This window comes from Peromyscus californicus, unplaced genomic scaffold (genome assembly GCF_007827085.1).
Source record: "Peromyscus californicus insignis strain IS unplaced genomic scaffold, ASM782708v3 Scaffold_13__1_contigs__length_99412109, whole genome shotgun sequence".
In the NCBI taxonomy this organism is placed as follows: domain Eukaryota; kingdom Metazoa; phylum Chordata; class Mammalia; order Rodentia; family Cricetidae; genus Peromyscus; species Peromyscus californicus.
Genome location: NW_026294424.1, coordinates 59,128,313 through 59,153,043, shown reverse-complemented (window position 1 = coordinate 59,153,043; position 24,731 = coordinate 59,128,313). Strand labels below are relative to the sequence as shown.

The 24,731-nt window shown below is 47.3% G+C and overlaps 1 protein-coding gene across 3 annotated transcripts in view; it reads right to left on the bottom strand.

The window, feature by feature from the left end:
- Positions 1-204: 204 nt before the first annotated feature.
- Wdr19 (WD repeat domain 19) overlaps positions 205-24,731 on the bottom strand; it is a 65,467-nt gene continuing 40,940 nt past the window's right edge. For 2 of the 3 annotated variants that reach the window (XM_052734989.1, XM_052734991.1), the window contains 17 exons: positions 23,305-23,362; positions 21,388-21,528; positions 21,229-21,311; positions 20,721-20,804; positions 19,188-19,334; positions 18,433-18,557; positions 15,766-15,878; positions 13,843-13,911; positions 11,819-11,896; positions 10,594-10,690; positions 9,485-9,609; positions 7,067-7,148; positions 5,972-6,122; positions 3,170-3,293; positions 2,084-2,160; positions 1,646-1,770; positions 205-640 (listed from right to left, as the gene is read on the bottom strand). In XM_052734989.1, the coding sequence (XP_052590949.1) occupies positions 1,659-1,770; positions 2,084-2,160; positions 3,170-3,293; positions 5,972-6,122; positions 7,067-7,148; positions 9,485-9,609; positions 10,594-10,690; positions 11,819-11,896; positions 13,843-13,911; positions 15,766-15,878; positions 18,433-18,557; positions 19,188-19,334; positions 20,721-20,804; positions 21,229-21,311; positions 21,388-21,528; positions 23,305-23,362 (1,666 nt within the window). In that variant the 3' untranslated portion in view covers positions 205-640; positions 1,646-1,658. The remainder of the gene's footprint in view (positions 641-1,645; positions 1,771-2,083; positions 2,161-3,169; positions 3,294-5,971; positions 6,123-7,066; positions 7,149-9,484; positions 9,610-10,593; positions 10,691-11,818; positions 11,897-13,842; positions 13,912-15,765; positions 15,879-18,432; positions 18,558-19,187; positions 19,335-20,720; positions 20,805-21,228; positions 21,312-21,387; positions 21,529-23,304; positions 23,363-24,731) is intronic. The other variant, XM_052734990.1, reaches the window with a different exon arrangement.

The window sequence follows — 24,731 nt, the reverse complement described above, 5'->3', positions numbered from 1 at the left end:
GGGCTCTTCAGACTGGGACACTGGCCCCGGGTCATGGTGAGGAAGTGGACACTGATGCTGCAGGGCAAGTATAGACTTCTGCAAGTGAGTGTGGCCTGTGCAGTATGAGAAAAGTCTTCAGCTCTGGGAAGCTAACAAATAATGTATGTTTCCGGGGAAACCAAAGGAGTTAATTTTGCGGTAGGAATTCCATCGTCAGCAGAATGAGCAGACAGATACTACGTTTATTCACTTTGTAAAGATGAACTGTCTTTGGTGTTTGGTTCAAGGGACAGACCCTGCAGTGTTCTGTCTGTCCTGGCCAGACTTTATAAGGGCTCCAAGCCACATCCTTCGTCACTTTCTCTATACAAATCCAGGAAAATGTTACAAATCTAGTCAACAATTTTATTTTAAAGGAGATAAATAAAAAAGTTATTAGAAAACTGGGTATTTACAATGACTATACTATTAACGGTGTGGCGCACTGTGCAGGACTTCGCAGAGGAAACACACAAAGTTCAGTACAGAGCAGGTTGTCACTGAGTAAGAGGGATGTGCTGGGCTCTTTCATCTTTCCGTATCCAGGGAGGATCAGTCTCCAGGTCTGCCGGGGGGCACAGCCTCCTGAGGGGAGATGCCATCTACTCAGGAGCATCGTCTAAGAAAGGGACAAACAGATGCCTTTAGGAAGCTCTCAAGTGGCCTGCCTGTAATAAAGCTGTATTTCCTGCTCATTTCCGGAGCCCGGAGCAGGAGTCCTACGGACGTACAGCATTGAGCTTCCTGAGCACAGCTCATGGCAGGCACACTGCCGAGGCACTCACTGCTGTTAGGCGGTGGGAGTGGTGATGATGCCCCTTACTGTGAGGGATGTGCACATGCCCAGGATGCCTGGCGAGCTGTGGAGATTAAACAGGGAAGCTGGGGAGCAGTAGCAAAGGTTTCTATAATGTATCGCATACCATGAAGCAAGGCCAGGATCTGGAGAGAGCCTGGGAGCTTTCTTAACAAGGCTCCACTTTTAGAAGTGGTAAAGACATACAAAGGTGTAAATCTGAGACAAAATATAATAAGCAACTAACTGCCCAGAGGTATTGGTGTCTCTTCACAGCAATAGAAACCCTAAGAGGGAGGTGATTTCTCTCTCCCTCCCCCTGTAGTAAAAGCTCTTGATATTTAGCAGGTTGTAGCTTCCTAACTAGAGACTACATTCCTCTGCCTCCCTCCTATGTGTGACCCTGTGAGCAAAAATCCTTGTCACTGGAATGAGGTAGAGGAGTGTCTGTAGCTTTGCGTGGCTAAAGTGAGACTTAAGAAACTGGGACTTCAAAATTTCTGGAAGTCAAACTTTGTACGGCAAATAGTCAACTGAAAAGCTCGCATTTAAAGAAAGCTGGCACCAGCTTTAAGGGCCTATTAAGAAAAACTCCATATAGTTTGATAAAATACAGTCTCGTTAGAATTCATGATGCTTGGCTAAATAATGTAGCCACTTGGGAAATATGACTTGCACTTTAACATTGAAATAAGTAAGTTTGTTGAGACCATTGAACTCTGACACTTACATACTACACAAAAAGGAGTCGTTGCCAACAGGAAGAGTTAAGCCGTGTGGCCCCTGGGCTGCGGAGCCTGGAAGGAGTGTGCACGGTGGGGTCCTTACCTGGGCCGGCCACTCACTGTTCCGTCTCTGTCTGCAGGTACTGGGTGCAGTCTGAAATTTTCTTCAGTTGACTGAAGTTTAATCTTTCTGAACACATGGGACATGTGCTTTCACTGTTTAGTAAGCTGTTGGGGAGATAAATGCCGAGTAAATTCAATATATAATTAACATGTCTTTATCTTCGGGTTAAGCTAATGGGAAAATCAGCCACCTGCCTGCACACACCCCCCCCCCCCCCCCTTAATGCATCCATCCACTGAGGAGGGATAAGGACTCGGGGTCATGCAAGATCCCCTGGGAGATCACAAGAGGTTCTTCCAAGAATACAAATGTGGGTCTTTAGGAATAGAGAGTGAGGAGCCCTCACAGGGAAGGATGGAGGACAAACGGCCTGTTTCTGGACCCAGCTGTGTGACCAGGAAAAGGGCACACACTCACATCTTGAATTCTGAGTACAGCGCAGGGAAGCCACAGTGCGGGCACATTGTCCAGTCGTCTTTCAACATGTGTCGGCCCTGGAGACGGAAGAGTGACGTTCATCATCTCAGAAACACTGAGCAAACCACAGCCAAGGACAGGCTCTGACTTAGGACACTACCCCACTTCTTACGGGGGGCAGCTGTCTAGAAAGAAGCAGTCAAGGGCTACAGCTGGGTTTGACTTAGCAGATTCATGTTTAAAGATGGACTAGACTTCGGCTTTTTCTTTCGGTATGTGAATTTTTTTTTTTTTTTCAGACAGAGTTTCCCTGTGTAGCTTTGTGCCTTTCCTGGAACTCGCTCTATAGACCAGGCTGGCCTCGAACTCACAGAGATCTGCCTGCCTCTGCCTCCCAAGTGCTGGGATTAAAGGCATGCGCCACCACCGCCCGGCCAGTATGTGAATTTATCTGTCTTCAAAGTATAGTTTAGGTAGCCAAGGAATGAACAAATTTGACATTTTAGTTTTTTGATAGTAAGTCTTTTTGGAGGATGGGGTTTTGAGAAGGGTTTCTCTCTGTAGCCCTGGCTGTTCTGGAACTCGCTCTGTAGACCAAGCTGGCCTCGAACTCACAGAGATCCACCTGCCTCTGCCTCCTGAGTGTTGGAAAAAGGCATGTGCCACCTTGAACTCACAGAGATCCACCTGCCTCTGCCTCCTGAGTGTTGGAAAAAGTTGTGCGCCACCACCGCCCGGCCCGATAGGTCTTAATGGCAGAAATAAACTATGAGTTACGAGCGCCATGGTAAGGCAGGTGTGGTATCTCACCAATGCAGCTGACCTCAGGACAAAGGTACCAGGTGAGCCTACCAGGAGAAGCAGACTGCACCGTGCTACGAAGCCAGGAGAGCAGAAAAAGCACGCGAGTGTGAGGCGCCTAGCTCCTGGAGAGGGCCTTCCCCCGTGTGCTCTGAACCTCACCTGCTGACCGTGGGGTTTCATGCTAATGTTCTGGAAACTGAGTCAGGATAGTGTCAATGGTGCAGGACAGGTCGGTGTATCCACTATTCCGGAGGAAAGGGACACTGGTACAGAGACACTTACTGTCGCAATGCAGTAGGGAATGTTGTTCTTACAGCCGGGACAGAGCAGCTCACACTCTGGGAGAAGAAACTGGCAGAAAGGGCACGGGGTTGTGACCTCTTCTGTCTCGGACGTATCCGGTCTCCTGGAGAAAGCATCACATGTCATTTACAAACACCACTTGACTCCCTGTCACATGGTGAGCAGAGAAGCAGCATTATCTGGAAAGAACTGATTCTTCACAGGCCCAGCTACTTGCCAGCTCCCTGGCAGCTGGGCCCAGGTCCTGGGAAGATGAAGCGCACTGGGGCCTGACCAGACAGGTCCAGCTGGTGTTCACAAGCACTGCGCTGCACTGGTGTGACAGGAGTGAGTGTGGGATTTTCCCTGTGTCCCTTCCGTGTAACAGAAGTAAAGGCCACCCAGCGCCGTTTTAACAGACACTGCTGGGCTAGTGGGCATGTCCTAATTCTGTGACATCCAATGTGGTGGCGTGAGCCACGTGGAGCTTTGTAGTTCAAAGGACTAGGTTTTAGAGCTTATTCTGTTTTCAAATTTAAGCCACTGGTGACTAGCACCTAGCTACAGGCCACTCCTGTTGTGTGGGGAAGAAAAAGATTAAGTCCAGGCTCAGCGCTGGTCAGTGTGGCACTGAGCCATCTGTCCATCTTGCAGTCACATTCCACCCTAGTCCTCTCTACACTGGAAGCGTCCCTGGGTCAGACTGACTTGGTTTGAGGCCACTTAGGTTGACCAGTCCTTAGAAAAGGTGTGCTCATGCAGCCTTGACCAGCCTCAAAGCTCTGCCGTGGTGTATGTAGCTCCTGCCTCGATTAGCATTTGTGCTGGCAAATTTTATGTCAACTTGACATGAGCTAGAGTCACTGGAGAGGACGGAGACCCAACTGAGAAAGTTCCTTCATAAGATTGGGCTGTAGAGCCAGGTGGTGGCAGACGCCTTTAATCCCACCACTCAGGAGGCAGAGCCAGGCGGATCTCTGTGAGTTTGAGGCCAGCCTGGTCTACAGAGTGAGATCCAGGGCAGGCGCCAAAACTACACAGAAAACCCTGTCTCGAAAAAACAAAACAAAACAAAAAGAAAAGAAAGAGAAAGATTGGGCTGTAGACAAACATGTAGGTTATTTTCTTAAGTGATTGATGGCGAGGGCCCAGCCCATTGTAGGTGGGGCCACCCCTGGGCTGGTGGTCCTGGGTTCTATAAGAAAGCAGGCTGAGCAAGCCATAGGGAGACAGCATGCCTCCCTGGCCTCTGGCTCCTGCCTCCAGGTTCCTGCCCTGTTTGAGTTCCTGACTTCCTTCACTAATCATTTATGGAAGTGAAGTGTAAGCCAAATAAATCCTTTCTCCCTTGCTTTTTGGTCACGGTGTTGCACTATAGCCATGGTAACCCTAGCTGGGACAGCACTAAGTCCTGCTTGCTTCTGTCACCACGAGTCATTCTGCCTGGTTGGGTCGAGGGTCCCCTGGTTCTAATGTCACTACTCTGATTAAGCAGTGAAGAGCCCCAACTGAGTTTTCCTTCTGCAGACTCAAGTGATGTTTTCTACGTCTTACGTCTAGGATACAGTGTCCTCACAAAAGGTGGCCGTGCTCCCCAGTGCCAGCAGTGTTCAGAGAGGGCCTGTGGGGAGTGTTGATCATGGAGGCTCTGCCTTTATCGATGAACTGATCACTGGCACACTCGAACTCTGAATGATGACTGGGGACTTAGAACCATGGAAAGAGGAAGTCAGTTGTGGGGCAAGGGTAGGGAGCGTATCTTTGAAGAATGTCTTGCCCCGGCCCCTCTCCCTGCTTACTGACTGCCATGAAGAGAGACATTCTGCCATGTGCCCCCCTCCTCCCCACGGCCATGAAGGGTCTGAGGAACAGGCACCGCAGTCTTCTAGGAAAGCAAGGGCCTGCCTTCTCCGTCTACAGCGCCCTGATCTGGAGGCTCTCTGCTGGCAGCTCTGGGTTAACATGGAGTTTTCATGCTGAGAACATCCATGGGTTTGTTCATCTCTCTACGGCACAGTGCTGTCTACCTGAGAGCCGTTTCCTCCCTCTTGCCAAGACAGCATTGCTCACACTTGGCAGTGTGCTTCACATATGAGGTTATATTGGAAGACAAAGTGAAGGAGTCCTGGAGAACAAGGCAAAGACCCATTCACTCTTTAGTTCTCTCGCTCCTTCCTGCCCTGAATGGAGCTGTGAGGTCTAGATGTGGCAGCTGTCCTGCAAGCTTGAGGGAAGAGGAGTTCTGTATGCTGCGGATGCTCCACTGGGAAGATAGAAGGATCTGTTTTGGAGGCATCAGGACACAGTGGCACCAGCCCTGGTCGCTGATGCCTGGTGTATGATTCACATAAATTCTGACCTAAGACATTAGTGGGGTTTCTGTTGCTTTTATCCCCTAGTCTTAGTTCCCTTTCTTGTGACAAAGTCCCTAGCAGGAATCATCTGAAGGGAGGAAGCGGTTATTTTGGCTCATAGTTCAAAGGGATCTGTCATGGTAGAGTGTGGTGGAGGCTAGGGAGCAGAGTGAGAGGGATGCTCAGCTCATTCTCTCTTTTCCTTTTTATTTAGCTTGGGACTCCAGCCTGCATTCAGGGCATAAAAGTCTGGATGCATCCTTATACACATACCCAAAGGTGTGTCTCCTAGGTGACTCTAAAATCAGTCACGTTGACAGCCGCAGTTAGCCATCACTCCCTGCCCCTCCCCCACCCACTTTTTATTAAGCTCGGGTAAATTGGAAGCCCCATCTGAAAAACACCCCAAAGGTGTGACTGGACAGTAGAAACGGCTACGTCTGCCCACCTGACCATGGCCTCGATTTTCTTCTTGTACTTGGCATCAATCTTGTTTCGGTATTCGGGCCTCATGAGCATGGCTGCAAAGCTGAAAGCGGAGTTCTTCAGGCCTGCCCTGTGACACTCGATCACAGTAGACGTCAGGATGGGCACGATGTCTGCAGGACACACGGGGAGCAGAAAGGAGACATATCTCAAAAACAAACCGAGAGAGAACAAGGTGGTGAATTCCTACATGGGCCAAGTCTGGCCCTCTGACTTTCGTATGGCCCATGAACTGAGAATGGTTTTTATATCCTTAAGTGGTTGAAGGAAATAACAAAGTAATATTTTGTGACATGTTAAAACTGTCTGAGGTTGAGATTTCTATGTCTAGAAATTAAAGTTCTATTAGAACCCAGCCCTACTCATTCATTTACATATTATGCACACCGAATGGTGGCGAATAGTTGTGACAGACCAAATGGCTTACGATGTTTAACATCTGGCTCTTTACACCCAGTTTGTTGACACCTGTCACACTGTATGATGAAGTCTGTTCATTTAAGAATGTTAGGATGACAGGACTTCCAGGAGAAAGGGAGCTTTCCCAGAAGCCAGGCCTGAAAGTAGTAGACGACAATGTGATCTCGGGCACATGTTACTTCCCTGGGCCCTGCTAGGCAGGAGGATCCTATGTGACCAGCTGCCAGGGAAAGGCCTGGGTCCCGAATCTAACGCTCCTGGCAGCCACACTTGAGACCTGGTGTCCCAGCTTGCTCTGGGGGAGTGGTGTGATCACACTCAGAGAAGACGTTCACTGGCTTCTGTCTGCACTTGATTTTCATTAGGCTGTGCTCTAGGCATCTTGTTCCCCTGCCGACCTTTCCCTTTGCTGTGATAGACCTTAGTGGCTGCACGACTCTGTGCTGGGCCTTGCAGAGTTTCTGGGAGAAGTATCAAATTCGGCGTGGCCTTGGGGATCCCAGCCTACCACTTTCTGGAACTGTTGTGGAGATAAATGATCTGACAACAGGGAGCTGTGAACATGCCTGGTTGGGGGAGTGTGCGCCTCAACACTGAGGTCCCAGTGTGCACAGAGCTCTGCTGGGACAGGACTTACGAGATGGGAACTTGCTGATGTTGTTGGCCACCCGAATGAGCATGCGTGCCCCCTTCATATGGTCTCCATTCTTAACATGAATCTGAAATAAATGATGTCTTTCATTCTTGCAGCCTTATATGAGCTCCAATCCACGCTTTCTTTCCCCAAACAGTTCATTGCTTGTGGCCCAGACATGACTGAGCTGAGATTCCCAAGCTTTGCCTTGCTCCTGCCACTGGGGCTTTGCTTCCTATGTCCTAATCCAACAGCGGCACCTGACACCACGGCTCTGTCCTATGTCCTCCAACAGTGTCACCTGAGACCACGGCTCTGTCCTATGTCCTCCAACAGCGGCACCTGACACCATAGCTATGCTCAGTATTGTATTCTGCCTTAGGACACCAGGTAAATTCCCGGGCCCCCTTTTACCGGCCTCTGTGGGGTAATGAGTTATCTGAGACCCGAGTGCCGAGTGAGTCAAGGTCTGGGAGGGAAGGGAAGGGCAGCTTGTGAAAGAGGTGAGTCCAGCTGTGCTGGGAGGTTGAAAGCGAGGCCAGTATGCATGGGGTTTGGGAAGCAAGGAGGGCTGAAGCTGGGTGGGATGAGGCTGTGGCAGGCAGACACCCAGCCCCAAAGCCACAAAGAGATTGTGACAATTTTACATCCATTTCTTCAGCCTTGACAGGATTAAACTGTTTTTGTTTGTCTTTTGTCTTTTTTTGGTTTTTCAACACAGGGTTTCTCTATGTAGCCCTGGATGTCCTGGAACTTGCTCTGTAGACCAGGCTGGCCTCAAACTCAGAGATCTGCCTGCCTCTGCCTTCTGAGTGCTGGGACTAACGGTGTGTGCCACCACTGCCTGCCTTGTTTTGTTTTTTTGAACTCACTATGTAGACCAGGCTGTCCTGGGATTCAAAGAGTTCCACCTGCCTCCACTTCCAAAGTGCTAGGATTCAAAGTGTGAGCCACCATGCTGAGCCCCATGGGTTAAGCGGTTTTGATACCACAGTCACAAGTTTAGGAAGTCCTGGCAGCGCTTGATGCTACGTGAGACTGGCACTAAGGGGGAGTCACGTGGGTGCTCAGCCATAGAGGGGAGTGGAAGCCTGGTTCAGCATGGAAGGGACAGGTCCAGGGCAGCTGAGGGCCAGCTCTGCTTGGGCAGCTCCTTCCAGAACCTGCTCTTGCTTGTGATCCCCCCCCCCCCCCACCATGTTTTGAACCCTTTCCCACTTCTTATGCCTCCATTTTGCTGGGTACACACTCCTGAGCCGCTGACCTCATCTGTCATGTCTGAAGCTGGGAACGACCCCTCTGCCTCTCCAGCCCTCGGTCCTTTGGATGCCCAGAAGGGAAGCACACCCTCAGGGCCGAATGTTGGGGTCTAAAGGCCTACTCTTTATAATCAGTGTTTCGGGCCTGTGTAGTCTCCCATGGCTATGGAAGTCTGAAAACAGGCTCAGCACACTCCAGTTCCATTCCCTGTACCAATGGTGGGTGGATCCTCACTGTAACTCCAGCTCCAGGGGATCCGATGCCCGTGGTTCCTGTGGGCACTACACTCATGTGCACATACCCATACACACATGATTAAGGTAATAAAAATAGATAAATTGTAAACAAAACAGAAGCCAGGCATGGTGGTGCATGCTGTGATCCTAGCCCTGGTGACGGGAGGCAGAGGCAGGAAGATCGCCACAATTCCAAACTAGCCAGTTTTCCACGCTAAGTTCCAGGCCGGGCAGGAATAAACAGCATGACTGTCTTAAAGCAAACAATAACCAAACCAAACCAAACCCCAATACACGGGGATGGGATGCAGCTCAGAGGTACAGTGTTTGTCTATTATGTTGAGGCCCCGGGCTCAATCCCAATCTACACATATACAAACAACTATAAAAACAAAAGCAACCGAACAGAAAGGCTCCAAACATACAACTAGAAACGAACAGGCCAGCCTGCATGGGGAGATCCTGTGTCCGAAACAACAGCAATAACAAAACCAAAACATGGACAAATACACATGGCGAAGAAGTCTGCGCCGTCTTTCCTCCCACCTGAACGGGCTTTAGTGCTCTGAACCCCGCCTCACAGTTCCCTCCCAGGAGGAAGCCTCTGCTGAGGCTTCTCCTCTCAGGAGGCTTCTCCTCTGCTGAGGCTTCTCCTCTCCTCAGGAGGCTTCTCCTCTCAGGAGGAGGCTTCTCCTCTCCTCAGGAGGCTTCTCCTCTCCTCAGGAGGCGTCACTACCGTAACTACTCACTTCCTGCCCTTTGGTCTGCACATGGCACCACTCTGGAGTTGGCCTGCGTTGCTTTTGCTACTTGAGAATACAGAGACGCAGGAACTGGTTCCAATGCTTGGAGAGGCACCTGAAGGAAGCCCCGTCCGTGAGCAGACCTGGCGGGTTAGACCCCACCCCACCCCTCCAGGCCTTACCCGCACGAGTATGTAGCTGTGCAAGATCATGAGGTTGGTCGCCATCTCCGAGGGGATTTTGATCTTCTGCGCTTTAAGTTCTGCGTACATACTGAAGAGAATATCATGCGCATTCCGGTAGTTTCCTTGGAAAAAGAGCAGAAGACACGACCCTCACCTCACAATGAGTTTGCGAATCATGTTATGAACAGCATTTCAAGCATATGGCAATGTGACAGCTTTTCTATTTTTGTTGATGGTAATAACAGCCAGTGAGTCACTCTAGGGAAAAAATGGTGGTGTTTTAGAGGTGACCCCCAAGAGCACTGAATCCCGAGTCCTTCAAGTTCAGCCTCCTCCTCAGGCCCAAGGTTAGCTTCCTCTGGAGCTTGGTGAGGATGTCAGGGTTTCTAAAACCTCAAGCCTTACCTCAAGCCCAACACCCCCAGGCCACACCCCAGGCCACCAAAAGGGATGGGTGTCGCAGCTCTGTGGCAGGATATCTAGTTATGTGTGAGGTGCCGTCCCCAGAACCACAAAACCAGACCCCTCAAAGGCAGTGAGGCAGAGGCTCGAAGCCCGCCACCTTCTCAGCCCTTCTTGGCCTCGCTGTGGCACCGTCTCCTCATCCCTTGCTCTCTGGTCCTTCACCCCAGTCGTCACCATCCTCATCTCCATCCTCCCCTCTGCCCACACCTTGTTCCTAGGAGGCCCTCGTCCTTTCTGGTTATATTTCTCTCTCTAGTCTCATTTGTCACCCTGAATAACAATTCTGAACTCAATTTCTTTCTCTTCTAATCATGAACCTCAAGGGCAGAACTTTGGCCCAGTTCTCTCTGGGTCCTGAGATCCCAGAATGTAGTTACAGAGAAGAAACTGTCCAGCAAGAGAAGGCCTCAGCATGCTTACCCACATGCCCTGGGACAGGGAATGATCTTTCCTTCTTTGAATCCCAGAAAAAGTGATCTGCTTGGTCCTCTGGGTCAGAGCAAGCCTAGGCTAGAAGCTGGCTCCTCTCTCCTGGGCTTTATTCCATTACCTGCAGCTCGGTGTAAAGCACTGGCCCTGCATGGGCAGGGCCCTGCCTTGATCCCCAGCACCACCGAAGCCCGTCAGAGTTTGGGACGCACCTGCAGACTGCTCTTCTCGGGCGATGATGATGGCGGTCCGGGCGGCTTCACGGTACTGTTTCAGCGCCATGTACAAGCGGAACAGGTACTTGGCATCCTGGTGCACAAACCATTAGTGAAACATGACTTTCTTCATTAGCCAAGGGGGAGAAACACTTCTAACTGTGCCTTTTAGTCACGACCACATTTAGCCCCCAGTACCAGAAGTGACGTTTTAAAAAGCCAGTGGGCTCAGCTTACTCTGCGCAGGAACTTATTCTAAGCGGTTAGGAAACTGACGAAACCTTCAGACCTACCCTGTCCTCATTCTGTGGACGGTAAAGTGAACCCAGGGAGAGGGACAGTGAGGCTCTGGAGCAGTGACCAGGATGCATTCTACTCCTGACCCTGCTCCACACAGCCTCTCCTGCCATGGGGAATGGACATCTTAACACCATGTAAGTCTTCTCTGTTTATAATTCCCCTTAACCATTTCCACCGATTGCAAACGGAGGCTGTTACTCTCTGTACTTGGGGCTGGTGTCCAGTTGATTAAAATTAGTGGGCCTAATGGGAGAGGTGTGAGACAGCAAACGAGGGACTGTGTCTTTTGACAAGTCACCCAAGCCCCTCTGGGTCTCAGCGGCTCTATCTGGATGATAAGGGCAGATGGGTGCAGAGATTCAGTCTCTTCCCTACCGTGAGGAGATTGCTGCCTCTCCACACCAGTGGCTAGAGTCTGTCACAGCAGACGGCTTCGAACATGGAGGCAAAGGAGGACAAAGGACTCTGGGCACTTCCTAAGACATCACATCTGTCCTCATCAAGATGGAGCAGGTGGATTTCTATAGTAACACGCAGGGGCCATGGATTCTGACATATGCTCTTAGCCTCGATCTTACAGTGACTTACACTTACATCTAATATGACTTTATATTAATTCTACAATTTACAAATATGAATAAAACACTGCCGTTTTTAGGGCTCATTGCTAGGTCAACAGTTTCAGTGATTGCTTTACACGGTGTCTAGAATAACAAAACCGTGACAGAAAAAACTGTGGTTGGGAGGGCGGTTCCGTCAAAGGGCGTGGCTGTTGCACAGATCCCCTTCAGAGTGGCATTGATGACATCCTCTAATGTGGGTGTGGCTACTTTCAGGGTGACACTCTGACAGTCTGCAAAGTCATGGCAGGGCATAAGAGGACAGATCAGGCTGAGGCATGAACCCCAGAGAGCCCCTGTACCTTCGGCATGCCATCGCTCTCCCCCATCAGATGGTCTATCAGCTGATTGGTCAGAAGCTCGTCTTTGGCCTGGCCCACCTGGTTCACAGAGAGAAACCAGTTTAATTCTGCATCTTAAACTCAGCAGGGAAGGGGAGTGAGGGCGGAGCAGTAGAGCAAACATCTTTCTGCTAAGGAAATGGAATAAAAAACAACTCAGAATAAAAACACCATGTAAATGACTTGAAATACAATTTAGCCAGGAGTCCTTTTTCATTGGTGTATAGTCTTCCTCAATAAAATTCCATCCTTAGAAGCTGTAGTTTTTCTTAGCTGCTTGTAACAAAGTATGATCTTTTCCTTTGTATACACAGAGAATGTACTTCTTGGATGTTTCAATAAAAACATTAAGGGGCTGGAGAGATGGCTCAGCAGTTAAGAGCATTTGCTGCTCTTCCAGAGAAGACCTAGCTTCAGGGGATCCAACACCTTCTGGCTTCCATGGGTTCCTTCCCCCACATACACATAAATAAATCTTACACACACACATACACACACACACACACACACACACACACACACCAGGGGCTGGCTGCCGGTTCAATTCCCAGCACCCATATGACAGCTCACAACCACCTGGAACTCCAGTCCTAGAGGATCAAATGATCTCTTCTGGCCTCCACAGGTGCTGCAGAAATGTGGTACACAGACATACGTGTAGGCAAAACACCCATACACATTAAAATAAAAAAAAACCAAAACACTGTCACCAATACCGCCACCCAAACCTCTCAAGATTAGTGACCAACATACTTTTTGAACAGCTCCTATCTTGAGCATACGCGCTGCATCTTAGGCAGGCTGAACATCCTAATCTGAGGATCTGAACTCAGGTGTGTATGTGTGTGTGTGTGTGTGTGTGTGTGTGTGTGTATGCATGCCTGTGGGTAGAGGCCAACGGAAGATGTTGGGTTTCTTCTACTGTTCTCACATTATGTTTTGGGACAGGCAGGGTCTCTCACTGAGCTCAAACCTGCCACTTCAGCCAGGCTGGCTGTCTAGTAAGCTCCTGGGATCCTCCCATCTTACCCTCACCTCCAGTGCTGGTGTTACAGGCACATGTGACCATGCTTGGCTTTTATGTGGGTTCTGGGGATTTGAACTCAGGTCCTTGCCTTCACAGCAAGGGCTCTTACCCACTGAGCCACCTTCCTTGACCCTGAAAATGGAAACTTTTAAAGCACCAACATGATGCTCAAGGAGTTTCCAGTTTGGGAGCGTTACAGCTTTAGGGTGAGGGAACTTTCTGGCAAGCTCTAATAATCAGTATGAGAGAAGTACACCAGTGTGGGTATGTGGGAAATGGAGTAGCATTTGCCAAACTGACTACGAGAAATTTCTACTCAAAGGGGGACCCACAAGGTCTTCTCTTTAACTCAGACAGTGTGTCCTGATGTGAAAGGACAGCGCTTGTTTGCTTTAATAATTCAGGAAAGAGGGTGGGGGTGTGAATAGATTGTGTGTTGACAGCTGTCAAAGTTAGACCATGGTACAGGAGTAGTATGTTGTATGGGTTGGTGAAGTTTTGCATATATTTGGAAGTTTCTGGGTTTTTTTTTTTTTGTTTGTTTGTTTGTTTCTTTTTTTGAGACAGGGTTTCTCTGTGTTGCCCTGGCTGTCCTGGAACTCGATTTGTAGACCAGGCTGGCCTTGAACTCACAGAGATCTGCCTGCCTCTGCCTCCTGAGTGCTGGGATTAAAGGTGTGCACCACCACTTCTGTTTGGTTTTAAGACAGGGGTGTCATGTAGCCCAGGCTGACCTCTCACTCACTATGTAGCAGAGGATAACCCTGAATCTTCCCATCTCTATCTCCTGGGATTACAGGCATGTGCCACCAAACAGTTCTGGGGATTAAACCCAGGGCTTCCTGAATATACAACGAGCTACATACTTGACTTCTGGAAAGGTCTTCAGAAATTAAAACAAACAAACACTAAATAAACTATTAGCACTCTTCGAAGTTCCAATTCAGAATTTACTTACAGTTTCAATGGCCATCTCTATGGCCACATTGTCTTCTGAGCTTGGGCATTTCAGGAAGTGCTTTAGTGCCTAAAAGGAGAGATGGACAGCAGCTAAAAACCACCAGGCTGTCTGTGTGCACCGGGCATCAGCCTTACCACACAGAGACCAAATGTGGGCGTGCCGCGATCTCAACCAGGGCTCTGCACAGTTGGGGCCTTTTGCCTCTGTTCTTTGGTGACAGCCTGTCACTAGGCAGCCCTGGCTGGCCTGGAACTCATCATGCAGACTAGGCTGTGACCTTACTGAGACCCACCTGCCTCTGTCTCCTGAGTTCCAGGATGAGAGGTGTGCACCACTACCCTGACAGATCCACTTCAAAAGCTGGGTCTAGTTCTAAAACATGGAAAGATCCAGAGAACCTTCTAAAGAACCGAGTTCTGATTTATGATAAAATGAAAATGTAAAATGAGTTCTTTTCCTTAGGAAGATTTAATTATTATTTTAAGTCACTGTTTCTATCGTGTGTGTGTGTGTGTGTGTGTGTGTGTGTGTGTGTGTGTGTGTGTGTGTGTGTGTGTTTCTAAGGATGGAACCCAGGGCCTCCTGCATGTCAGGCAGATGCTTATGGCTGAATGATCCCCCTATTCCTTTCATTTAATATTTATTGACACCTGCTCCTGTGTGTGTGTGGGGGGGGGTGGGCTGTGCTGGAGTCTGTGAAGAATAGCGATCAGGAGGAGCCTGACGTGGTCCCACTTTTGAGATAGATACTCTAACTGGGGAGATTGGTGTGAGGCAGTAGCAGGAACAGGAAGCACCTTAGTTCCTGACACACACCTGTGAAGGGCTATGTGGGAAGTCGGTTTAGGTGTTCTGAGCAGGCAAAAATGGTCGTGTGTGTGGATGACATAAAGGGACAAAGATGGGCAGATTGAACAGCTCTGGGGTAGTCACTGAGCAAGCAGAGAGGAGGCAGATGGAGGGTGATGCTGGCAAAGGCCTGGCTGCAAGCATCTAGTGCAGCATGCTTCCACAGAAACAGCTGGAGGCCATGTTGGGATGCCCAGGCTGGCTGGCCAACTGATGGGGAATTAGCTTGCATGCCAGCTAAGGAGTCTGGATATCTTCTAAAAGGCCACAAATGCCAAACTGGCAGCCTGTGGATTGTATTCACAAACAGACATGTTTTCCTTGGCCAGTGAGGTATTATGCAAAAATCTGGCCAATATTTTGAATTTGGGAGACTTAGGCTTCTGTTTGTCTTGAAGGACACTGTGACCAGACTGCACTGAGCTCAGCCTCCTGAACTCAGCAGTTTGCCAGGGGTAAGCAGTATCTGTTCCCTTCAGGAAGATACGCGAGATCTAGCAGTAACAGGCATCTTAACCCCAATGTCTCTTCTTTGGACACTGTACTTCCTGCCTTAGGCAGAGCGAGTTCTATTGGGGGACAAAAGGATGACTTAGAGAAAGGTAAAAGCCAGATGCAAAAGGTAGATGGAATAATTTAAGAAAAGCTAGCTAGAAACAAGCCAAGCTAAGGCTGGGCATTCATAAATAAGAGTAAGTAGGGTGGTGGTGGCACATGCTTTTAATCCCAGCACTCAGGAGGCAGAGCCAGGTGGATCTCTGTGAGTTCAAGGCCAGCCTGGTCTACAGAGACCCAGGACAGGCACCAAAACTACACAGAGAAACCCTGTCTCAAAAAACCAAAAAAAAGTCTCTGTGTATTTATTTGGGAGCTGGGTGGCAGGCTCCCCAAAGAGTAAGAGTAAAAGATACCAACTACACATGTTGAGAGCCTGGGTTGACCTCACGTACCAACAACAGAAGCCAACGGTGAGATTTCAAGTCTGAGTGTCTGGGAGCATACTGGGATTTAGAGAATTTCCTACAGTCACTCCTGTGGTGTCCAGGGTATGTTTCCTTGGCAAGTACTAACCCGTGAATACTGGCCACACAGCAAGAAGAATTTTCCCGCCTGAAAGTGTCTCTTTTCCCCTTCGAAATACAAGGCGATGCTCTGATAGTCTTCATTAGTTGTATCTTCAGAACCTGCAACACACGTTCACTGAGTAAAATATCTGAGTAAAGCCTGATGATCCGCCATTGCCAATCTGAAACGAGTGTCTATGAGAGGCAATCTGAAACCAGGAGGCTGGGCCAGCGACATGGCTCAGTCAGGGGAGAGCACACTGTGCTTGTCTGATGACCTGAGTTTGATCCCCAGGAGCTACACAAAAGTGGAAAGAGCCAATCCCGTAAGGTTGTCCCCACCTCCAAACATACACTGTGACATGAGTGCTCTCCTTCCACATCATAGCACCCCCCCACAAAACACACACACACACACACACACACACACACACACACACACACACACACGAGCAGCCTTAAAAAAACCCCAGGAGACTAAAAGCCCATCATCATTGAATAGCAATCCTGCCATCTTGTCTGTTTCATCACAAAGCATATTTATCATAATTACTTCAAATATTAACACTGTCCTGCCTCTGTTTCACTCACAACAGGAATCATGAGAGGAAAGGATGAGGTCCATGTGAAAACTCGGGCTATGATCTCCTTTTGTTCTTTGAGAATTTATCATTCTCAGACTGAATCTCACATCCTAAAAGAGCAGGATTGACTGTGTGTGTAACTTTCACCATGACCCATCTAGAGCTTCAGAAAACCAGAAGCCAAATTAAACCCCAACACTAACACAGTCCAGCTTATTGTTCTATCCACCCATCCATCTATCTGCCACCCACCCATCACCCATCCATTCATCCACCACCCATCCATCCACCCACCCATCCACCCACCCATCCATCCACCCACCCATCCACTCATCCATCCATTCATCCATCCATCCACCCATGCATCTGCCACCCATCTACCCACCTACCCACCCACTCATCCATCCACCCACCCATCTACCCATCCATCCATCCATTATAGGGCCTTATAACTCAAGTTGGCCTCAAACTCATCCTCCTGCCTCAGCCTCCAGGTCTGACACTGCTTTTGCCCACCCTTCACTTTTCTTTAGATCTTTATGTTCTCCAGTTATCTAGTGACTCCCACAGATGTGTTCCCTTGAAGTCTGAAATAAATTTTCTCACGGCTCTTATCAATTCATAGGGGCACTTTGTGCATTCTACAAAAGCAAAAATCCCACAAAAGGACAAACATCTTCTTACCCCACTTATATGAGATACTTGGAATAGTCAAATTCATACAGATGAAGTAGAATAACGGTCAGCAGGGGCTGGGAACAGGGGCATGGCTCATTGTTCAGTGGGGACAGAGGTGTAGTGTGGGAGGCTGACAAAGTCCTTGAGATAGCCAGTGCTGACAGCCACACAAGTGTGCATGTTCTTTTTTATATTAAATAATTTTTAGTATTTATTTTTATGTGTATACGTGTTTTACCTGCATGTATGTCTGTGCACCATCTGGGTGCAGTACCTGTGGAGGCCAGAAGAGGGTGTTGGATCTCCTGGGACTGGAGTTACATCATGTGGGTGCTAGAAATCAAAGCCAGGTCCTCTGGAAGAGCAGCTAGCGCTCTTAACTGCAGAGCCATCTTCCCAGCACAAATGTTTAAAGAAGAATTGAAATTTTGTGTTTATTTATTCTGTGTGTGTGGTGGCGGGGCTTGTGCGTGTGGAGTTTGGAGGACAACCAGGGAGTCAGTTCTCTGCTTCCACCGTGAGGTTTTCGGTTGTCTGTCTGTCCTGGTGGAGACTCCTTTACCTGCTGAGCCTTTTCACTGAGTCAGTGTGAGTGTTCTGACACAAGAGAAACCACGCCTGCCCCTTTTAAAATTGAACTCTGCTGGGGACTGAATCCAGGACTTCACCTGTGCTAGAAATGCACCTATCTAAGAATCATACAAATGGATGTATTCTCAGAAAAGAATATTCTGTTTTGGATCTGCAAAATCTTTAAAAACCATAATTAGTATATATTGCTTTCTTAAAGTAACCCTACATTCTGAACCAGTATCTCAACTTCTTTGTTTTATGAAAACATTTTCTTTTTTTAAAAAAAAGACAGTTATTTTTAATGGGTACGAGTGTTTTGCCTGCATGTTCGTATGTACCACATATACGCAGGTTCCCAAACAGGCCACAGGACGGTGTCAGAGCCCCTGAACTGGAGTTGCAGACTATTGTAAGCTGCCATGTGGGTGCTGGGAACTGAACTCGGGTCCTCTGCAAGAACAGCCAGTGCTTTTAACCCCTTAGCCACCACCTCCCCAGCCTTTGAAAACATTTTTATTGTCTAAAATAATCCTGCATTTCCCATCACCTTCATGGTGAAGTCTTGCTTACCACTTGTGACTGATAAACAGCAGGGTTGGGAAATGTGGCCTCTCTTGGATTTGATCCCATATTTCTGACACTGCTTTTCTTATAATCCCACCTCACCTTTAGGCTGTAGAGAGCCCGAAACCCAGCAAGTAACTAACATATGTGTATACGTGTATACAGGGCTTAGGTTTGCACAGGAGTGCTTGTGGATACACCCATCTAAGCTTTAGATTGTGTTTCTAGGATAACGAAATCTTTAACAAGTATGGAGGGGACACAATGGTATTTACCAATGATGTCTGCGTAGATCTCCATTTTGTTGTGCTGCTGAGCCAGGGTGAAGGCTTCATTGTTACATTTGGAGAGGACCAGAAACTGGATGGCAGACCCATAGTCACCAAGCTGGAGAAAGAACCTACGACAAAGGGCCGTCCTTAGCTTGACTCTCATGTCAAGTTTATGACTGTGATGGTCAATTTCATCACCTGGACAGGCTCTAGAAACATCCAGGGGGCACACTTCTGGGCATGTCTGAGGCAGTTTCTAAACTGGGTTGAGGTGTGAAGACCCACAGAAATGTGGGCAGCATCATTCCATGGGCTGGGATCCCAGACTGAATAAAGAGAGAAAGTGAGCTGGGCCCCACATCCACCTCTGTGCTTCCTGAATGGACGCCCTGACCAGCTTCCTCACACCACCACCCTTCTTTTCCTGCGTGATTGACAGTGCTCTCAAGAACCGTGAGCCAAACAAACCCTTTCTCCCCTAAGCTGCTCTTGTCAGGTAGTTCATCACAGTAATGAGAAAACCAACAAATACCATGACGGATAAAACAAAGTATTTTTTCAACCAGGTAAAAAAAACTTATCCTATAACTGCAGTTCTGTATTATCTGTTTACACATTCTCACATCTGACAACAAACATCTATTGCACTGATATCTAGAGCTAATAAAAACATAAGAATAATTTATACATTTGACGGGGGAGGGTCTGTCTTTTAAACTTGTTCTTTTGGAGGTCCAAATACACAAGTGTGCTGTCACCTGGCTACCATCTTGGCTCCATCCAGAGACTGGGTCTCTCTGACGATGCTGACGGCCTTTTCGGGGTTGTTGAGGTGGTCCAGGTAGATGCGGATGACACTGTTCCACTGCTTTGCATTCTCATAAGCTAGCACGGCTTCTTTGTACCTGGGAGAGACATGGATCAAGTACACTCTCTCAATGCTCTCGGTTTTTTTTTATTTTTTTGGGTTTTTTTTTTTGTGGGGAGTAGGAGTCAGCAAATGTGGGGGACACTTTTCTATTGTGTATATAGCAGTTGCTCTGTTTTCTTGAACTTCTTTTTCCTTCAGAATCAAATACCAGGTATTCTCCTACTAAAATGCATTCTCTTTTAGGAGTTGCATAAATGAAGTGTAAGGACCAATAACGAATTTTGTTTTTTTCCTATGAATTAAAAGCAAGTAATTTGTTTACATTCTACTGTGTGTTTTTTTGTTTTTTTTTTTGGTTTTTCGAGACAGGGTTTCTCTGTGTAGCTTTGTGCCTTTCCTGGAACTCACTTGGTAGCCCAGGCTGGCCTCGAACTCACAGAGATCCGCCTGGCTCTGCCTCCCGAGTGCTGGGATTAAAGGCGTTCGCCACCACTGCCCGGCTGTGTTTTTTATTTTCAAGTGGAAAGATAGTAATAGCAGTGTGGAATTATTTTAGAAAACAGAAATTACAGAATGCTTCACAATGATAGACATAAAGCTTTAAAAGCAAGCCACGAAATCTTTGTGTGTTCGCCTCCAGATGGTGCTCAGGACTTCTCAGCTCAGAATAACTTTCTGCTCTTCCAATTTCAACAAGACATTTAAGTGTGTATCAGTACCTGCTTCCCAAGGTTACTTTTCTAAAAGTGGAAGCCATTACTAACCTATAAAGACCTCTTAAGACATACTTCCGACATTAGTTTCCAAAGACTGTAGAAATTTACGCTTCCATCAGAAGCTCTTGTTACACACAACAAGAGCTTTTTGACAGCATGGTTTTAGTTCAAAATAAAAATAAACAACAAATGTGGGGGTATGCTTTTTACTGCCATCGGGGCGGGGCTTCCAATGTTCAAGGAGTGCAGCTCATAATTGTATTTCCCCTTTGGGTCTTGCCTTTTTTTCTTTAGCCCACCTTCCTAGTAGTGGTTTTTAGTTCCTTCTACCTATTAAGTTGCAGAAATTCTCGGTACGTTTAGGACAGTCCCTCTTCATGCTATATGTAGTACCGCACTGTGGCTTAAACAGGGCCTCATGTGTCTATTTGCTGCTCTGCATCCTGCAGGCATCTTTCTTACTACGTTCATGCCAGATTGTGCCGAAACTTCAGTACTCAGCCTCGCTTCGAAGGCAGCAGACTATCTGGATACGTACAGGTCTGTCGTGGCAGACGGTGTTTACAGCCTGCTCCTTCGGCCGACTAGGACTGTGCTGAATGCCCTCTTTCTCTGCCTGCCTTCTAGAAGGTTGGACGTGCTCATGGCTAACCTGTCAAGTTTGTGCTCTCTCAGGTTTTTACAGACTTGGGAGACTCACATACCTTCCATCCGCCTCTTTAGCTTTGGCATATTGCAAGTGGATCTTAGGAGAGGAGACGTGAGGCAGAAGTTCGCCAACTTTTGCCCTAGAAAGGTAGGGTCGAGAACGAGATCAGCACCATTCCCAATGGGAGTAGTTACCTGCCCACAACAGCTCTCCTTTTCAAGGGCAGCTATGAGCTTACAAACATCTTACTTCTATACACAAACCAGACTGAACCGCCTTTTCTCCTGAGACCTCCTTCCCATAGGGCGGGAAGAGGAAGGCTAGTGCATTAACTCTTTGGGGGCGATAAGGATTTTGTTTTCCAGTACTTTATCTGGTTTAGGATGCTCTCTGGGAAGCAACTATGAATGTGAACTCACCTGTGCAATAACAACAGAGATGCAAGGCAGAACCATGTGAGGGAACAGACCAGACGGGAGCAAGAGTGGCAGAGACAAGTGGGGAGAGTCCAGACACACCCCTCTAAAAAATCTACCCGGAAACCAACTCTGGCCAGCCCTTACCAGTTCTTACAGCGGATGTAGACGGAGGCGGCTTTGTCGTAGTACTGGCCTTTCTCATACAGCTGGGCTGCTTCCGAAAACTGCTACAATAAAGGGAATACAAGGCGCTAAATTGGTTCCGACCTGACCACACGAGTACTTACGAAGACAAAGGAGTACCTTCATATTCTCCAGGATGGCTCCACAGTCTCTTTTAAGGACCCTGCTGGGGTGTTTGAGGGCTTGGTTAGCCCCTCTACGGATGTCTCCCATTCGTATGGACATCTGAGCCACTCCGGCCAGGCACACCTCGTCATGTTCCTGCGACAACAAGGCAAAGGTTTTTACCACAATGTACTTCAGCCAGCCAAGGTCGTTTACCCTCATACATCATTTTAAGACTTACTCTCATTTATCGTTTTAAGACTTACTTTCATCTATCATTTTAAGAAACTCACAATTTTGAAATTAATACTTAAAAAAATCAACTAATAAAGTTATTTTTTCTTCTCAGAGGTTTTGACCTTTTATACTTAGCAGGAAATTTTTGCTATTCCTTGTGAGGAAGACTTGTTTTATACCTCTTGGTATGATATTATATCTAGAAGTAATATACTGGTTATTATAGCATAAGTGCTATAAATAAAATTAAGGAAGGAATCATTAATCAAACAGAAGATCCCTGTGCCAGGTAGGATGACATATAACTTCACTTAGAACTGTTCAAGTCATTAACGACGGCTAATAAACTTGTCTTATTTGCAACAGGGTCTCTCTAAGCAGCTCTGGCTAACCTTAAAACTTGCTAAGTAATTCAAGCTGGCCTTGAACTCAAAGCAATCCTCCTGCCTCAGCCTCCCAACTGTGAGGACTACAGGCATGTGCCACCATACCCGGCAAGAACTTTTCAAGTGACTAATCTTTTCTCGTGAAATTCAGTGTCAGATTGGGCTCTGCCTCCAGCAGCCCGCCCACTAGAACTTTCTGTGATGGCGGGAATGTCTTGTTTCTTCCCCATTAGCACAGGAGCCAATGGCTGCAAAAAGCAGCTGGGCATCTGCATGTGGCTCCTGAGGAGGAGGAGTGGAATTTCACTCCATTTTCAACAATCCAAACTGCCACCTGCAGCTGGCTGCTACTGTATTTGACGGTGTAAAGAATGGACCAAAGCAGATGGAACCAAACAAAGACGATGTTAACAGCAGGCTGGTGAGGTGACTCAGTGGGTAAAGGCACTAGCCATTGAACCTGAGGACCCGAGTTCGATCCTTGGAACCGATATGGTGGAGAGACCGATATCTGTAAGCTGTCATCTGACAGCCACCTATAGGGAGTGGCATGCATGTCCCCTCCTCCCAGCCCACAGTCAATAAGTAAATATATATAATTTTTAATCAAAAATTTATTTTGTTATTTTATATGTATGAGGTGTTTTGCCTGCATGTATGTCTGTGTACCACATGTGCCTGGAGTTAAGCACAGATGTGAGCCACTATGTGGGTGCTGGGACTTGAAGCTGGGTCCTCTGGAAGAGCAGCGGGTGCCTTAACCACTGAGCCATCTCTCCAGCCCAAAGAGATTACAGGAATGTCATAAGAGCAAACCCTTATGAAATCATAGTCGACCTGTGACACATATAGGCATAATATGGATTTAAAAAATAAATCAACAGGTAAAGATCAAGCTGGTTCTATTGTGTGCAAAGCTGTGGCGCCCCACCCCCCCAGCCTTCCAAATCAGTGCACATGACTCTCCTTCAATCTTTCAAGAGCATCTAATTGATTTTCTCACTCAACTATAGTGGCCTATAAATGAGATGAAATAAAAATTTTACTTCTAATCTTAATTCTTAGCTCATATCTAGGATGTAATGGCAAATAGATGCAATAAATAAAAATATATTGCCATCTTTAGTTTTGTGAGTTTAAAGTAACTTAAGCCCATTCTTGTAAAGTTGTTAATAAACTGGACAATTAGGCTCACCTAATAGCTATTGAATAAGTACAATGCAAATAAGCCCCGGATTTTAAAATGAAACAGAAATCACACTCCTGGAGCATTAGATACATTTGTTATTTATGATTTATGTAAGGTTACCTTATTTTCACCTGTGATCCCTTTCTCATAATGAGCCAAAGCATTTACATAATCACCCCTGAAAGAAAAAAAAAACACAGTGAATTAATTCATATTTAAGTCTTTCAGCTACACACACAAAACTTTAAAGACACTCTTTGTCGCCATGTGACTTATGCTCAAGGAAAGAGGCCATACAACATGGATGCTGGCATCCATTCACAGAGCAGCATGCTGTAGCAGGAATCTTAAAGGGTCTTATTAATTAAAAAAAAACTCAGGCCAGGTATTGGGGTGAATGCTGGAAGATCAGAGAAGCAGAATAAGCCACAGCTACCTCACCTCACCAGTTCCTCAGCTGATCTCGTTTCCTCAGACTGCAAGCCTCTATGTCCTCATCCGAATGGGTCTCAGCTGAACTGCTGCTCAAAATCCTAAAAGCTTAACCAGGCTAGTTCCTGGTCCTCACGCCTTATATACCTTTCTGCTTCCTGCCATCACTTCTTGGGATTAAAGGTGTGAGTCACCATGCCTGGCTGTTTCCAGTGTGGCTTTAAACTCACAGAGATCCGAATGGATCTCTGCCTCTGGAATGCTAGGATTAAAGGTGTCTGTGCCACCACTGTCTGGCCTCTATGTCTGTCTAGTGGCTGTTCTGTTCTCTGACCCCAGATAAGTTTATTAGGGTGACAATATATTGGGGACACAATATCACCACAGCATGCCCTCCCCTCATTACTTTAAAAACAGTCTGGATTATGCCAAAAGGTACATACAGTGTGGTATGTCAGGAAGGCTACAGTGCACTTATGGGTTACTTTAATTATTTCCTTTAGGGCACAAATGACAATCACATAGTCATAGAAATCTATTATTTTCCAAATGCCCAATATTTGTAAGAATGTATACTGCAAGGATCTGGGGTGGAAGCCCATGAGACAGCTCAGCAGTTAAGACACTAGCTGCCATGCCTGACCTCAGTTTGAATCCTGGGACACATGGTAAAGAGAGAAAAGTGATTCCTACAAGTTGTCTTCTGAGCCTTACATGTGCCATGATGTGCACATGCACACACAGACACACACACAGACACAGACACACACACAGACACACACGCACACACAATGTAATAAAAAATTTTAAAAAATCAAATTACTTTTCAAAATAGTGCAGTTATCATACCAACAGAGTATCCCAACGACAGGAAAATGAACTATACATAAAGAAAAGAATCTGGATCACTTTTGTGAAAGGTGGGTGTGGAGGGGCACACTTGTCATTACAGGATGGAGGGCTCTGGTCAAGAGGCTGCCATGTGGGCTTGCTAAGATGGTGAGGCAGGTAAACAGACTCGCCACGCACACCTCTTGGTCTGACCTCCATCCCCAGAACCCACGGTGGAAGGAGTGAACGGACTGTACACATTGTTCTCTGACCTCCCCATGTGC